This window comes from Corylus avellana, chromosome 4, assembly GCF_965113065.1.
Source record: "Corylus avellana chromosome 4, dhCorAvel1.hap1.2, whole genome shotgun sequence".
Taxonomy (NCBI): domain Eukaryota; kingdom Viridiplantae; phylum Streptophyta; class Magnoliopsida; order Fagales; family Betulaceae; genus Corylus; species Corylus avellana.
The window spans coordinates 35,627,098-35,641,079 of NC_142493.1; the positions used below are offsets into that span (position 1 = coordinate 35,627,098).

General features: G+C 35.1%; 3 protein-coding genes across 3 annotated transcripts; 2 read left to right on the forward strand and 1 right to left on the reverse strand.

The window, feature by feature from the left end:
* Positions 1-3,357: 3,357 nt before the first annotated feature.
* LOC132178487 (uncharacterized) lies at positions 3,358-3,839 on the forward strand. The gene has a single exon (XM_088515781.1). The coding sequence runs from the start codon at positions 3,480-3,482 to the stop codon at positions 3,687-3,689; it is 210 nt and encodes a 69-aa protein (XP_088371907.1). The 5' UTR covers positions 3,358-3,479; the 3' UTR covers positions 3,690-3,839.
* A 2,364-nt stretch (positions 3,840-6,203) lies between these two features.
* LOC148586650 (uncharacterized) lies at positions 6,204-6,754 on the forward strand. Its single transcript, XM_088515780.1, has one exon. It carries the CDS (start codon positions 6,339-6,341, stop codon positions 6,546-6,548), a length of 210 nt encoding a protein of 69 aa, XP_088371906.1. The 5' UTR covers positions 6,204-6,338; the 3' UTR covers positions 6,549-6,754.
* A 2,017-nt stretch (positions 6,755-8,771) lies between these two features.
* On the reverse strand, positions 8,772-11,709 carry LOC132179613 (uncharacterized). Its single transcript, XM_059592356.2, has 2 exons — positions 10,909-11,709; positions 8,772-9,100 (listed from the first exon to the last, which is right to left on the reverse strand). The coding sequence occupies exons 1-2, from the start codon at positions 11,306-11,308 to the stop codon at positions 9,084-9,086; spliced, it is 417 nt and encodes a 138-aa protein (XP_059448339.1). The 5' UTR covers positions 11,309-11,709; the 3' UTR covers positions 8,772-9,083.
* Positions 11,710-13,982: the final 2,273 nt, after the last annotated feature.

Sequence of the window (13,982 nt, forward strand, 5' to 3'; positions counted from 1 at the left end):
TTGGCCAACTAATCTCCCATCATTATCCTGTAATGCCATCCCATCATTGTCCTGAAATGCCATCCCACGGCCATTAATCTCCTCAAGTCGCCTAATGTATTTTTCATCTATGAACGTCTTGACTGAGAGTATCCAGGGGTATCATGGGAATCTCATCATCCCACCCGTTGATTCTCGACCTCGGTCCTCGTCAAAGTGATGGACAGAGCTAAATGGAAATGGTGAGCTGAATATTTTAAGATTTACATATGTAAAACACGTGGAACAGGTGTATATAATATATTCCTGCTCTTAAAGTGCCCACGTCACGATGCTGAGATCAATATCCAACTTCTTTTTTTTAAGTCAATATCCAACTTCTGAGTTTTCAGATTACTGGCGTGTTTCGTAACAACTTTTTCTTTTTCTTTTTTGTTTTCTCAAATAAAATGGTAAATCTGAATATTTTATAGACTTATAAAAAGTGATGATAAATATCACGCCGGCGTGCGCATGAACACGCCCGGCTGATTTAATATTTTAAAATATTAAAATATAATATTTTAATTATAAAAAAAAAAAAATTAAAAAAAAAAAAAAAAATTTAGTTGGACATGCATGATTGTTCATGCACGTTCAGTGTGATGTGAATCATGGCAGTATGGGTTAGGAGCTACTCGTTTGTGTATCGAGTTCATATTGTGTTAAGGTATGTGTATAAGATTATATATATCCATCATAATTTGACCAATTTCATTAAATAGATAAAACTTCTTAACCTTAATTCACTAATTTTGTGTAAAATTCATAGATTATATAAAAAATTGTTAGTCATAAATATCACATGCCAGGTTCGAATTGTATCTATACATTTATATAAAACTACATATGTTGACCTTAACCTGACCTATTAAATTAAACGAATCAAACATCTTAACTCTAACTGACTAGTTTTATGTTGGGTTTACGTTCACGAGTTGTGTAAAAAATTGCCAACACTAACTAGTTGAGATTAATACCCCAAGTTCTGAGTTTTGAGATGAACAATGTTACTCTTCATGTCACGTCCATCATATTTTGGTTAGTGTGGCGTGTTTTAATAAGCTTTTTATTTTTAAGCGGTTAATATGGGAAGCCACTTAAAACACATCATGTCATTTAGTGTGAAATGGATGTAATAAATAAATGGGTGTAAAAAATAGTATTACTTTTTTGTGATTACACACTTGTTTCATATTAATTTTTGCTTGATAATACTTTTCTTCTTATTTTTATATATTTAAAAACATGTATTAATAAATAACCCAAAGCATAAACTATTCATAAAAACTCTCAAAACCTTTTCACATTTACGTCGCAACATAATAATTTTTTCAAACAAAAAATACCATTTAAAAAACATTACCAAACACAGCCTATTTTTATTTATTTTTTTTTTAAAGTTAAATGTATTAACAAGCAATTTAAAATATAAAATATTTTTCAAAACACCTAAATTGATTTCACTTTTATGTCAGTCCAAACTTTTTTTACAAGCTAAAAAATAAAAAATAACAAAACACATTAACAATTATACTTGCTATATAAATTCTACTCCATAAACACATAAAATGAATGGTTAATCTTTTAGTATCATAGGTAACATAGGATTCCCTTAATATTAATTGCAATGGAGATCACGACGTGTCAATTAGATTTTTTGGTGTTGGGGGCCTGAAGCCTCCGTATATTGTCAATTATCACCAAGCCAATGGACCAAATCCATGATGTCACCTAGTTGAAAAAGGAAGTTAAAGTCGGGTTGGGTAGTGCCACAGTGGGTTCGTGGGTCCATATTTAGGCTCTTTTAATTGGGCAATTTGGGCTCATTTTTAGAGCTTTTCGATGGAGAGATATCTATCATTTTCATAATTTTGGAATTTAGTGGTTGTACTCACCTATAATATCTTGGGTATCAAAGAGCATATGGGGTGTCGAATTTGGACTAATAGAACCCATGATACAGAACAACCATATCTACTGACTATTGCTTACCATGTATTAGTTCCTCCAACCATTTTGACAAAAGATATGCCAAACAAATTAAGCATTTTTGTTTTCTTTATTCTTCGGAAGCAAACAGAAGGGTGAGAAGTTGTCAAGGCTTGTCAAAAAAAGAAGAAAAAAAAGAAAAAGAAAAAAGAAAAAGAGATGTGGTCAAGGTCAACGGACTTCACCTTTTCGGGTACTATTTTAAGATGCATTGGAATTTTATGAACTCATAAGAGTTATACACACAAATATGCACAAGTAAGGACGAGGATCACCCATAATTAGAGATTACTTTTATTAATTTTATATATATGTATATTTTTTACAAAAATATGTGAGAATTTCTAGTCGAGGAAGAGACTCACATGAGTGAGAAGTCTTTGAAATAGGAGGCTCCCTCTCACAACCTTATGATATTATACTTGCTCATTTCTTTTTCAACACTCTTTTCTTTTTTAACACGAAACTATAAAAAATCTGATCCCATAACTAGTGGCTAGTTGTACATATAATAGGAAGAGTTTTAAATATGACTTTCAAACTATTTTACATAACCTTCTACAAATTAAAGAATTTGAATGTGAAGCCAATAGAGAGGTGAGAATTGTTCAAGGTCCACGGACTTCACTTTCCACGCATTATTTTAAGACTTAGGAAGCCCTTGGATCCATAAGAGTCATGACAAAAACCACATATAACTAGTGGCTCATAGTATAGAATAAGAAGAGCAGAAAATAATTTTTTCCTATTTTACAAAACGAGGAACCGGAGGTCAAACTATGGTAGGTAAGGTTCGGTGAACTCGATCGGTTCACACTTGGTTCCAACTTGCTCTTGACCTCGACCTTGACCTTGACCTTTTCCTCACACGTACTTGGGTCACATCACGTGGGGGGCCCGTGCTAACATAAGGCAAATGGAAAATTATGTTGGGAAATAGGCCTGGGTTTGATTAGCAGACCGACACAATGCCCATCAACAAGTTGGGCCATCAGCTAAACAAAGCCCTGATTATACGCAATATTCACTAAATGCCCAACGGGCCATAAAGGGTAACGTACAATATCCCCCGTCTAATCTAATTCCACTTTGTATTTGCTTCTGCGTTACATATTCTTAACAACCCACAAGAACTGGAACAAAAGTAGTGTTAATTATTCGTTGAAAGCAAGCATGGGCAGCACGTTATTCCCAGTTGTCACGTGCGAAGCACAGGTCACACAAGTGGGTCGGCAGAAGTGGATCCAGGTGACCAACTCCCCTAAACCTCCGCCCCATATTCTCTTTAATTATCTACTTTCCTTCCCATCAAAGCCTCTCTTTAGTACTATTTAGTCTCTACTCTCTCTCTCTCTCTCTCTCTTTCCCTTCTTATATAAACACCAAAGTCTCTCTTTAGTGTGTATTCTCTGCCTCTGCTCTCTCTCTTCCACGATTCGAGGGTGCACAAGGATCGGAAAGGCTGAAGGATGTCGGACTGGGGCCCAGTGCTTGTGGCTGTGGTGCTGTTCATACTGTTAACTCCAGGTCTGCTTTTCCAGGTGCCAGGGCGCCACGGCTGCGTGGAGTTTGGCGGCTTTCAGACCAGTGGGGCATCCATACTCATCCATTCCCTCCTCTACTTTGGTCTCATTTGCATCTTCTTGCTCGCCATTAAGGTTCACTTGTATCTTGGTTAACCCCCCCAACCCAAAAAAAAAAGAAAAAAAAAGGAGGAGAATTGGGGGGGTGTATGTTTTTATTCATTTGTAACATGATCGCAGAGTGTTCTATATGTGTTAATTCTAGTTATTGATTAATAATATTGAGAAGGCCAGGGCTTCTGATTTGATTCATCTTTAGTAGTGTCAGCTTACATTTTATGCCTACGCAAATTATGTTGCTTAAAGAGTTAAGAGCAAGAAAAATGATTTTTCAAAATGGGAATGAGCAACAGCCCAAGGAATTACCCAACTAGACAAAATGCTGCTTTCGAAGGGCTAGTGCATGCACAGGATCGGAACATTTATATATTCTTCGCCAATTGACATAGTGGAGGTGTCTCTGTCTGCTTATATATATAATAATTGGTTACTGGGACTAGGGAAAGCAATTAATATTTTTGTTAATTTCCATAATTAACATCGAGTAGAGTTGCGCAGAAATAGTTTAAATGAAGATAGAAATATAAATCAAGCATTTGATTTGGGCGCCTGAGCAATAGAGCATTGTATTTGTGTGGTGATCGCAGCTGCGCGCATGTGCTGGCTTTTTTAGCAACATCTAGTTAGGTGGTTGTATTGACACGGGATGAGCCTTATCCATTGTTTGATTGGCTGAGCTTATGAATGGACAAAATGCTCTCTTCTATTCTCAAATGGCTGTAAAAACCATATGCTTCAACACAGTACGTTAATTATATGCTCATCGATGGCCAGTAGTACCTTCTCTTTTTTTTTTTAAATTAAAAAAAAAAAAATTCCGATCCGGATGGTAGCTAGAACTTGAAGAACCTTAGGAATTGGAGATGATATGATCATCAGCACCCCATTTATATTTAAAGGTAAATTAAGTGGGAGTAAGGGAGAACATGTGATAGTGATTGTAGGGATCCAGATATTTTACAATTTTTTTACATAAATTATAGGTTGAGAAAGATCTTATATAAAATTTATCTGTTTAAATAAATTTTGAATTATTTAGCTACTTTTTTAAATAGATGAGTTGTATGTGATCTCGGCCATAAGAATAACTTTATAGAATCTTAATACAAACCAAATTATTTGTGTCATAGAATAAATATAAAAAAATGACACACCAACCTAAAACTAAAATGAATGTTACATAAACATATATCATATCTGAACTTCCAAAGCCAAGCTGAAGCAAACCCAAAAAGGACTCTACTTAAACCATACATGGTCTTTGTCACCCATGAAACAAAGAAACTAAGAAACACCTTTGCAAATCTGTATATGAATATATAATATATCTACATCTATCCCTTTATATAAAAGAAAAAATACAAAATCAGTTATTGTGGTTTACTTAATTTGCAATTAACTCATTGTAGTATCAAAATGAACTCAAAGGTCCTTAACGTGTGCCAAAAAAATAATTTAGTCCCTACAGTCAAATTCCGTTTACTAACTTAACAGATTATGATAACATAAAACTTTAGAACCAATAAAATTGTGATACTTGTCATATTTAAGTCAGTGTCACACTAACAAAATCTGTTAAATTAGTAGACAGAATTTGACGCTATGGACTAAATTGTTTTTTGGCATACTTTGAGGACCTTTAAGTTCATTTTGATACCACAAAAATCAGGTAAACCATAAGAACTAATTTTTCATTTTTCTCTTATATAAATATAGGAAAATAAAGATATAGAAGTCTACGATACTCGGAGAAAGTTGACAAGGACCCAAAAAAATAATTGAGCATATTTTATGATGTTTGGAGACTCAAAGAGTGATTGGATGATTTATAACACGTTTGAACATGCAACAGTGCAGATGATCACTGGAGTACAAATTGAAAATAGCTGGTAATAAGAAAATTATTAATGAAATTTTAACTGGAATTAAATTGTATTTTTAAATAGGAGAAATAATTAAAGTAAAACTCTAATGGAGGATGCTTAATTAGCTAGTTAGCTTAGCCTATAAAATAAAGGGAAGAAGGGAGAAATTAAGATGACTCATTATAGTTCATATTATTGAACAATATCGCCCACTACCATGCTAATAATTAGGCGTAGTCGTGGCAGGCAATTTACGAAGAAAAGAACCAATCGTCCAAGGAAAAAAGAGCAGAGAAATAAACTAAAATCCTTTGATCCTGTAATTTAACACAGTTAATTAATTTAAAGATAAGTTTCTCCATGAGAGGACGCTAGCGGCTAGCTGTAGCCGATTGGTTGGATTGAAAAAGTGTCGAGAATATTTTTATTGGCATATATATTTTGAAATAATTGTGCCGTATCTGAGAAGAACAAATCCCATGACAACCTCAGCATTGTAATAAAAATTTGATAAATCTTGTCATCGCTAGGAAAATGATGTGGTCTTTTGAAAGAGCTCGAGTCACGTGTTGACGCGTACGCATGAGATTGGCATCTATGTGAAGGCACCCAACCCAAGATATCTTCTTCTTCAGATATACGCTCTGTTTTATTCCTTTCTTCCTTGCCATTCCAACCCAATTAATAGAAAACTTGTTTGGATTACTATATATATGTTCCTCTATTCATGTACGTGAGAGATCGAGTACTAGTGATCATCAGTTTCAGAGAGGAAAGAGATTAAAGCTAGAGAGAATTACGTGGAAATTAATTAATTAACATGGCGGACTGGGGTCCAGTGGTGATAGCAGTAGTGTTCTTCGTGCTGCTGAGCCCGGGGCTGTTGTTTCAGCTACCCGGGAGGGGCAGAGTGGTGGAGTTTGGGAACATGCATACGAGTGGGATATCCATCCTCGTCCACACCATCATCTTCTTCGGCATCATAACCATCTTTCTCATCGCTGTTGGCGTCCACATCTACACCGGATGATCAGCTAAAACGTACACATACAATTGGCTCGATCTGCCTAATTTCTGTTCACTGTTGCTGTCTTTGGTTGTTAATGTTTCCGGTTTTGTTATTTTGCTTTCAAGTTTGAACAGTGATTGATGATTAAATTTCTAATGAGAGGTTTATGTTGTGTTTAATTCGCTCACCATCGTTGGATGATAATTATATATCTAAGATACACGGAACGGTTAGGATCTTCAGGGACACGTTTTAGTTTTGTGCATTGTGTCATCTTCTTTTTATGATTATACTCTATCACGCAATTACCCAAATTAAGCTAAATGACATTTTTTTTTTCTTCTTTCTAATTGGGTCCTCCTTACGGATTTTAATAATTGGAAACAAAAATTAAGATAAAAGGTAGGAAAATTAGAAATTTTACGTCTGTGATTTTGAAAAACAAATTAAGATAAAGGTGAGTCAATTCAGCATCAGTGCCACTGTCTGCGTACATGAATAATCGCCTGAAAATATTTGGTTAATTTTAATTTTTATGAATCTTATAATTAACTTAATCAACCAACGTGACTTTGCCGAATCTGACAGTCCGACAAGCAAGACCAGAGTTGGAGGTTGACAAAGCCCAATGGGCCTCAACATTTCCTAAAGATGAGTATTTGTTCAATTTCTCTTGAAAGAAATGCAGCCTTAGTTTTGGATCTATTTGCCGAAGTTGTCTTTGATTCCACATTGGATAAGGTCCAACTTGGCTGGTGATGGACTGCAATTTACAATTGGACCACAAATTTGCTTAAGTGATATCCAAAAAGAGCCGGCCATGTCTTGGCCCAATTAGACTCCTAATTCTTACGCCCCAGTTACTGTTGCAAGGCCCATGGTTTCATCCATGTTCATCTGAATTTGGATTTCTACCGATTTGTTGTTCAGAGTTAGTAGTTAAAGTAAAAAAACATTAAAGAGCCTTTATAAGGACTTTTTCATATTGCTGTTTCTTGTAAGCAATGCTAACCATTCCTCACCAACCTGCTAAATAATATTGCGTGTTCGAATTTTTTTTTTTAATATTTTTTTATTCAAGTAAGGGAAACCGGGGAAGGGATTGCGTGTTGAAATTTGCAACCAACCAGTGAGGGCAAATGCAGTAGATCTCAATTATGTTTGAAGGGAAGCAAATAGTAATGGCTCATTTATGCGAGTTGGAGATAATGAAAATGAAAATAAATTATTTCAGCATTACCTGTTAATAATAATGAGATAGTTGTAACAACTAGCCGCGATAAAACGAGCCAGGGCCGGAAGAAAACCCCAAAAGAAGAAAAGAGACAAGAGTGATAAAACTGACAGCCCACCAACTCATTATTTATTAAGAAACCTCGATTCGAAGCCTCCGTATCTGACTCTGAAACAGATAAGCAAGCTTCTTACCATTCTCATCCTGACCCACAACCAACCTTATCCTTGAACAAGTCTAAAGTATACCCCAATATCAGGCTTTTTATTATTAGTTTTCCTCCCAAAAAAAAAAGAGTGGTACATCCTAAATTTATTTTTTAAAAGTTGGTTCATAAATAATATGTCACCATCTCATAAGATAGTCACAAATAATTTAGAAACCAAATTTTGATACATTATTTAGGAGTCAACTTTTAAAAAATAATTTGAGATGAGTAGCATTTCTCTTCCTCCAAACTAGATTAAAGAAACTTCCTCTAAGCCAGTTTATAAAAATAACATGTATATTTTTTTAATAACATATAAAATGCACATACATTTTTAATATTATTTTTTTTCAACTTTGTCCCTATTATTTAAAAATACATGTTCAAATAACACATGTTATTTTTATAGATTGTGTTAAAAAAAATTTCTCAAACCCAATTCAGAAGAATACTTTATCCTCATTATTATATTCATTTTTCTACTTTGTTATTAATAATTGAAGCAATAACTGCACACCCAACTCCACGCCAGAAAACCATGATCCAATAAGGAAAATGACTTTTTCAAGAAAAAAAAAAAAAAAAAAATTCTAATGTAACATAAAGGAAAAAACAGTTTTAAAAGTTCTATATTTTAAATTATTTGTTGATATTTTTATTTTGAAAGGAGAAAACAAAGAGGATTAACACTCAAAAGTATATTTTTAAAAACAAGCCTGGTTTCACTTCTTTCATCTCCTCCTTTCATTTCTATCATCGCCGTCTCTATGAAGATAATAATCAGGATCTTGTTCCAAAAAGATGGGAAAAAAGAAGAAGGTAAAATTGTATATATCCATGAAGAAGGATACATAAAGTTTATAGTAAAACGAAATAGCATAGAAGAAAGAAACTGGGAAAAGCCCTCCTAATTCTTCTCACAACTTGGAATTCGTTTGGCAGTAGTAGTGTAGTACATAAAAATCTTTTAACAATTCACTATATCAACTAATATCCACACATCCAGTAACTCATAAATAAACAATTATCCACAAGCTAGAAGAAGCAATACGCTGAGGGACGTTGCCGCCACTCAGATCCTCCCCTACATAATTCTCCGAACCACCTTTAATCTTCACAAAAGTTTCCATGCTGCATAAATGGGAAATCATAGGGGAAGAAAAAGTTAATCAGCAATCTTCCAAACTGTTTAACATGAACACCGCTGCACATAAATAGTAAACAAAATCTTATATTCAAGCAACTCCACCCCCCCTCCCCCTTTCCCACGATTTTTCTTCCCAACCTGATAGGAGATGCGGAGGGTGCCTCAATTTTTATTCATCTCATGCTTGTCATACTCCATTTACTTGTCAAGATAAGTATGCGTAAAGGAATGTTCAAGAACTATGGATTTTATGTGACTAACATTCCTTATCAGCATCACAGTACAAGCAAACTCTCTCAGCTGTTGTGTCTCATAGATCGATCGTTCAAGGTAGGTAACGTAGAAAAATCACTGATAGCAAGATCCTCAAATACCATAGTTTTTGCCAAATGCGATTTCATATCAAAACTTTAAATACATATTCATGCCTATGTTAAATTAATAACTATAACTAAACAACAATACACCATCAGAAAAGTAAAAAAAGAATGAGGAAGAAGGGCAGGTACTTAGCCTTTTGGCATTAAAATGAACAATGAAGACTTGTATATTGTTATTAATTTATTTGTTCATTGACAAAATAAGCAATAACACAACACTTGGGTGTCCGATCATTTGTCTGGATATCCAAATTAACATAATCAAGCAAACTAACAAAACAAAAAACATATCAACTGTTATCACACACTAAAAACTATATAACAGCTAAAAACTATCACAGAATATATAAATGAGAGCTAAAAAGATAATCCCATCTTTGCCGTTGTTAACTACCAACATAAAGTATCCCACATATCTGATAAAATGAGATACTTTTCAATCAATCTAAAACCTGAAGTCCCCCCCCCCCCCCCCCCCTCTTTTCCCGCCCTTCTGTTCTCTCCTTCGCTTGTTGGTAAATCACATAATTATTCCATATCCAAGAAGAAGAAACTTTGTACTATTTGCTTGATAAGATATCCACACGGCAGCAAAAATCATCTAGTGTGTGGTCAATGAAGCCGGGCCTACTGACAGCTACCGTAACTTTTTGACCTATGTATCTACGGAATCTTTCCAAATCCTGCCGTTAAGCTGAAATTCACATCTTCTCTATGCGTATACCTCACATGTACAAAGATTCCGATGTGAAATGAAGTCTTATATGAATCAAAAAGAAAGTGCGGAGGACCCTGAGATTTCAAATTCCTGTAAAAAGAACCAAGGCCATGGATGAGGCAGAAGAGAAACAAGTTAAAAAGTTTTGAGCTTGACTATGATTGAGCAGGATGAACTGTGAGGTGGAAGGACCAAGAAGATTTTAAAAACTTGTATATTTCTTGTGCAAAAATGACATTCGCCTCAATTGCCTCTTAAGCCATGACATCCAATTGAGAAACGTACACGCTACTATTCAAAAACAATTTTCTGCATAATTAATTTAAATAATTATTCCTAATTGCATATAATTCCTAAACCCCACCAACCCAAACACCACGAGAACCAAACACGAACCCAGACCCAACACCAAGATCATAAATTAATTGATTTGTAAAGTACTCAAATCGGAAGAAATCTACAAAATTCGCTTAGCTTCCCAATTTATAAGCAACTCAATTCCCTTTCACACGTGCTGTCCAAGAACCAAACAAAACATACGGAACAGAATCTCCGAAATCCGTAAGTATTAACCAATTCCTTGGCATAATTAGCAAGAAACAACGCAATAAATTCCAATAAAACAAAGAAACAAACACCAATTTTACACAAACCAAAACACATATATACCCAAGAAATTGAGAATATCTCTCACCAGGAATGTCCTTTCGCGGCGTGGGTGGCGCCGTGGCGTAACAAAGAAGCGAGCGACCCAACATGGATAGGGCCGAGACGATCCCCGCCACGTAGAACACCATGACCAGCCCGAGAACCCATGGCATCAATATGAAGCCGATGAAGAAGGTTACCGACCCGCAGAGCATCAGCGCCAACGAGATCCCCAGGAGCAGCGAAGCGAACCCCGCAGGAGAGATCTGTGCCGCCGGAGATGACCGCCGGGACGTCGACGACGACGACGTCGTTGACACCGCCTCCGCCGTAGAGTGGTCGGGGAACGGGATCTGAGACGGCGGGGATCGTAGGATGTTGAGGACCAGAGCGGAGAGCTCGTAGAAAACCCTTGATTGCTGATCTTGCTGCTGCCTTCTCATCATTTTCGTTTTTTACTGGGAAAATGGAGATTTTCCGACGAAATCTTCGAAACCCTATCCGATTGAGAAAATTTTTACGAGGAAGATAAAATCTTAACAAAAAAATTCGCGAAAAACGAGGCAAGCGGATAGACTCAGAAACTTTATCTACAGCGGTTCAGTTGATTGGAGAGACTTCAACGTTACTACAAGTGGAGAGTTATTAGAGGCAAGGGTTTTGTTTGTTTCCCAGGAAATTCTTCAGACGAATTCTAGAAAATAGAGATAGAAAGTGAGAGAAAGAGACGCGGCGGTGATATTCTGATTGCAGAGTCAGCTCTGCTTCGCTTTTTTCGAAACTCTTTTCGTTTGGATAGGGAGAAAATTTCAGATACATATGAAAAGAATTTGTGTGCGTGGTGTTTCGTTCCAATTGGGCTCGTGCTTTATGTGGCGGGTAAGATAACGCCCACACGTAATAAGTGCGCGTTTAGAGAACGCTCCGTGTTGTGGAGTGGGTGTGATCTGTAAGACCAGAGTGATTATATGTGGCCAGGTGACGTGGGACCTTATCTTCAACGAATTGTGGACAGCCTCACGTATATTGATTAAGCGCGTGGCGTAATGCGCAGATTCCTCGGGTCGCTCGCACTAATTATCCCACAGAGGATAATAACTTTGTACTTGGGGCTGAATGTGGTTTTCACAATTTCACCAGAATTTTAAAAATATTTTATTATTCGGTATTATTTTTTAAAAATTGAATAATTTAATTTTTTTTTTTTCACATAAATATGTATTATTCAGTATTCATCAATTGGAGTTAAGATTTTGGACTAAACAAACAAATCTGTCTAAGAATAGAATAACCTCATTGGTATAATATTATAAGATAAATGTTTTAATTATAAATGTTTTCTACAAACGATTGTCGTAGAAACAAAATAAATGGAGATAAATTTCATAAAATACTCATGAGTTTTGAGCAAAAACTTCGTGAAAATAATGGTATTGGGCAGGTTAGATTTAAATTCTTTTTAGAATAATATATATATATATATAAAGAATTTCTAGATTTACTCCTATAATTATAATTAGGAAGAGTCAATAATTGTGGGCAATCATGTTTTGTATAGCAACATGGTTTACGGGCAAAGGCAGCTAAATTTAGTACAAAGCTTGGCAATAAAAGTTTTCTTGTCGCGACTCGGATGTCTTATCGCCTTAATCCTGAATCTTATGAAAACTGAAAGACCCACCATCACGGGTTAGCCTCAATTAGGATGATAGTTTTCCTCGTGAAACATGCACTTAATTTTTAAGTCTATCGTGTTTTAAAGGATAAATTATGATATGGGAAAGTGAAGATATGGATTCCCATGCTGATTAAAATATTAATATAGTGTCTTCTTAAACTATTTCAAATTATATAATATTTGATAGTTACGTTACAAAGTCAGGAAGATGACTCCCCCTCTCCCACAGTGATAAGAAACAAACAAAAAAAAAAAGGTCAGGAAGAGGACATTCATTAAATACTTTATATATTTGTGGCCCTGTGGCCTGTGGGATTGCAATTGTGTGAGTACTTCCTGGGGCTGTTCCTTATCTATAAGTAGAGTTAATTTGTTTTTTTGCTATTAAGTTGTTCGAATTTCACAAGAGGTTGCGGACCCACCTATTCCTAACAAGTGGATCTATAGGTATGGTTTGAACAGTAATTTTAACAGTCCCACAATTGTACTCTCTGTTCTCTTACCGATCCTTAATTTTTTTTTTTTTTAAAGCAAATTAGAAATGAGTACAAAAAATTAAAACAACAGAAAAAGATGAAACTTCACAATAACAAACAACAAAACGAAAGAAACAGAAGCCTAAGATAGAAATTAATAGTTTGGCAATTGTATTTATATATGATTGCTATCAGTGTTCTAACTAACTTGGTCGATACTCTCACCAAAAAATTATTAAAAACTGTACAACTGCACACCCATTTGAGTGATAACCGATAACAGGTAAAAATATATGGTAATTGGTAAAGAGTGAACAAAAAGAAATCATAAATTGCTATTATACATCTCTCTTTTTTAACGACCTTCACCAATTGAAAATTCAAAATCAAATTTTTATACAGACAAATGAACGGAACGGATTATTTCGTCCATATATTTTGAGTGGTATTTTTTGTTTTAGAAAGTTGAGGTGTATTTTTTAAAAATAAAAAATAAAAATTGTTATGATGTGATATAAAATTGAAAATTATTTTTGTATTTTCACTTGTTTGTTATGATGTGCTATAACACTTTTTAAAACAAATTAGAAACTCGTTTCAAAAATCAAAACTCTCATAAAAAACTAAACGAAAAACACTTTTGAGCGGCCTATGGCAGCCGTCATGAACTTTTAGTAACCCAACATTGGCCGCAATTAACTGTTTTTGAGATTTTGTGACAATTGCCATGAAGCTTCAATAACCTTGCACCATTTTATGTGAAATTTGGACAGCTGCAGCAGCCTCCGTAAACTTTAGGTGGTCTTACAGTAGTTGCCAAGAACTTTTGACAGTCCCGCGACGGTGCTATGAACTTTAGTCAACCTTATGGTGGTTGACCATTTGGTGTGGACTATCGTAGTAATTGTCACTAGGCGATCACTACCCTGGAGTGTGAAATGTAATAGTTTGTTTTTATTTTATTTT

Coding starts and splice junctions, on each gene's coding strand:
- LOC132178487 (XM_088515781.1), top strand. CDS start 3,480: ATGTCGGACTGGGGCCCAGTGCTTGTGGCTGTGGTGCTGTTCATACTG.
- LOC148586650 (XM_088515780.1), top strand. CDS start 6,339: ATGGCGGACTGGGGTCCAGTGGTGATAGCAGTAGTGTTCTTCGTGCTG.
- LOC132179613 (XM_059592356.2), bottom strand. CDS start 11,308: ATGATGAGAAGGCAGCAGCAAGATCAGCAATCAAGGGTTTTCTACGAG.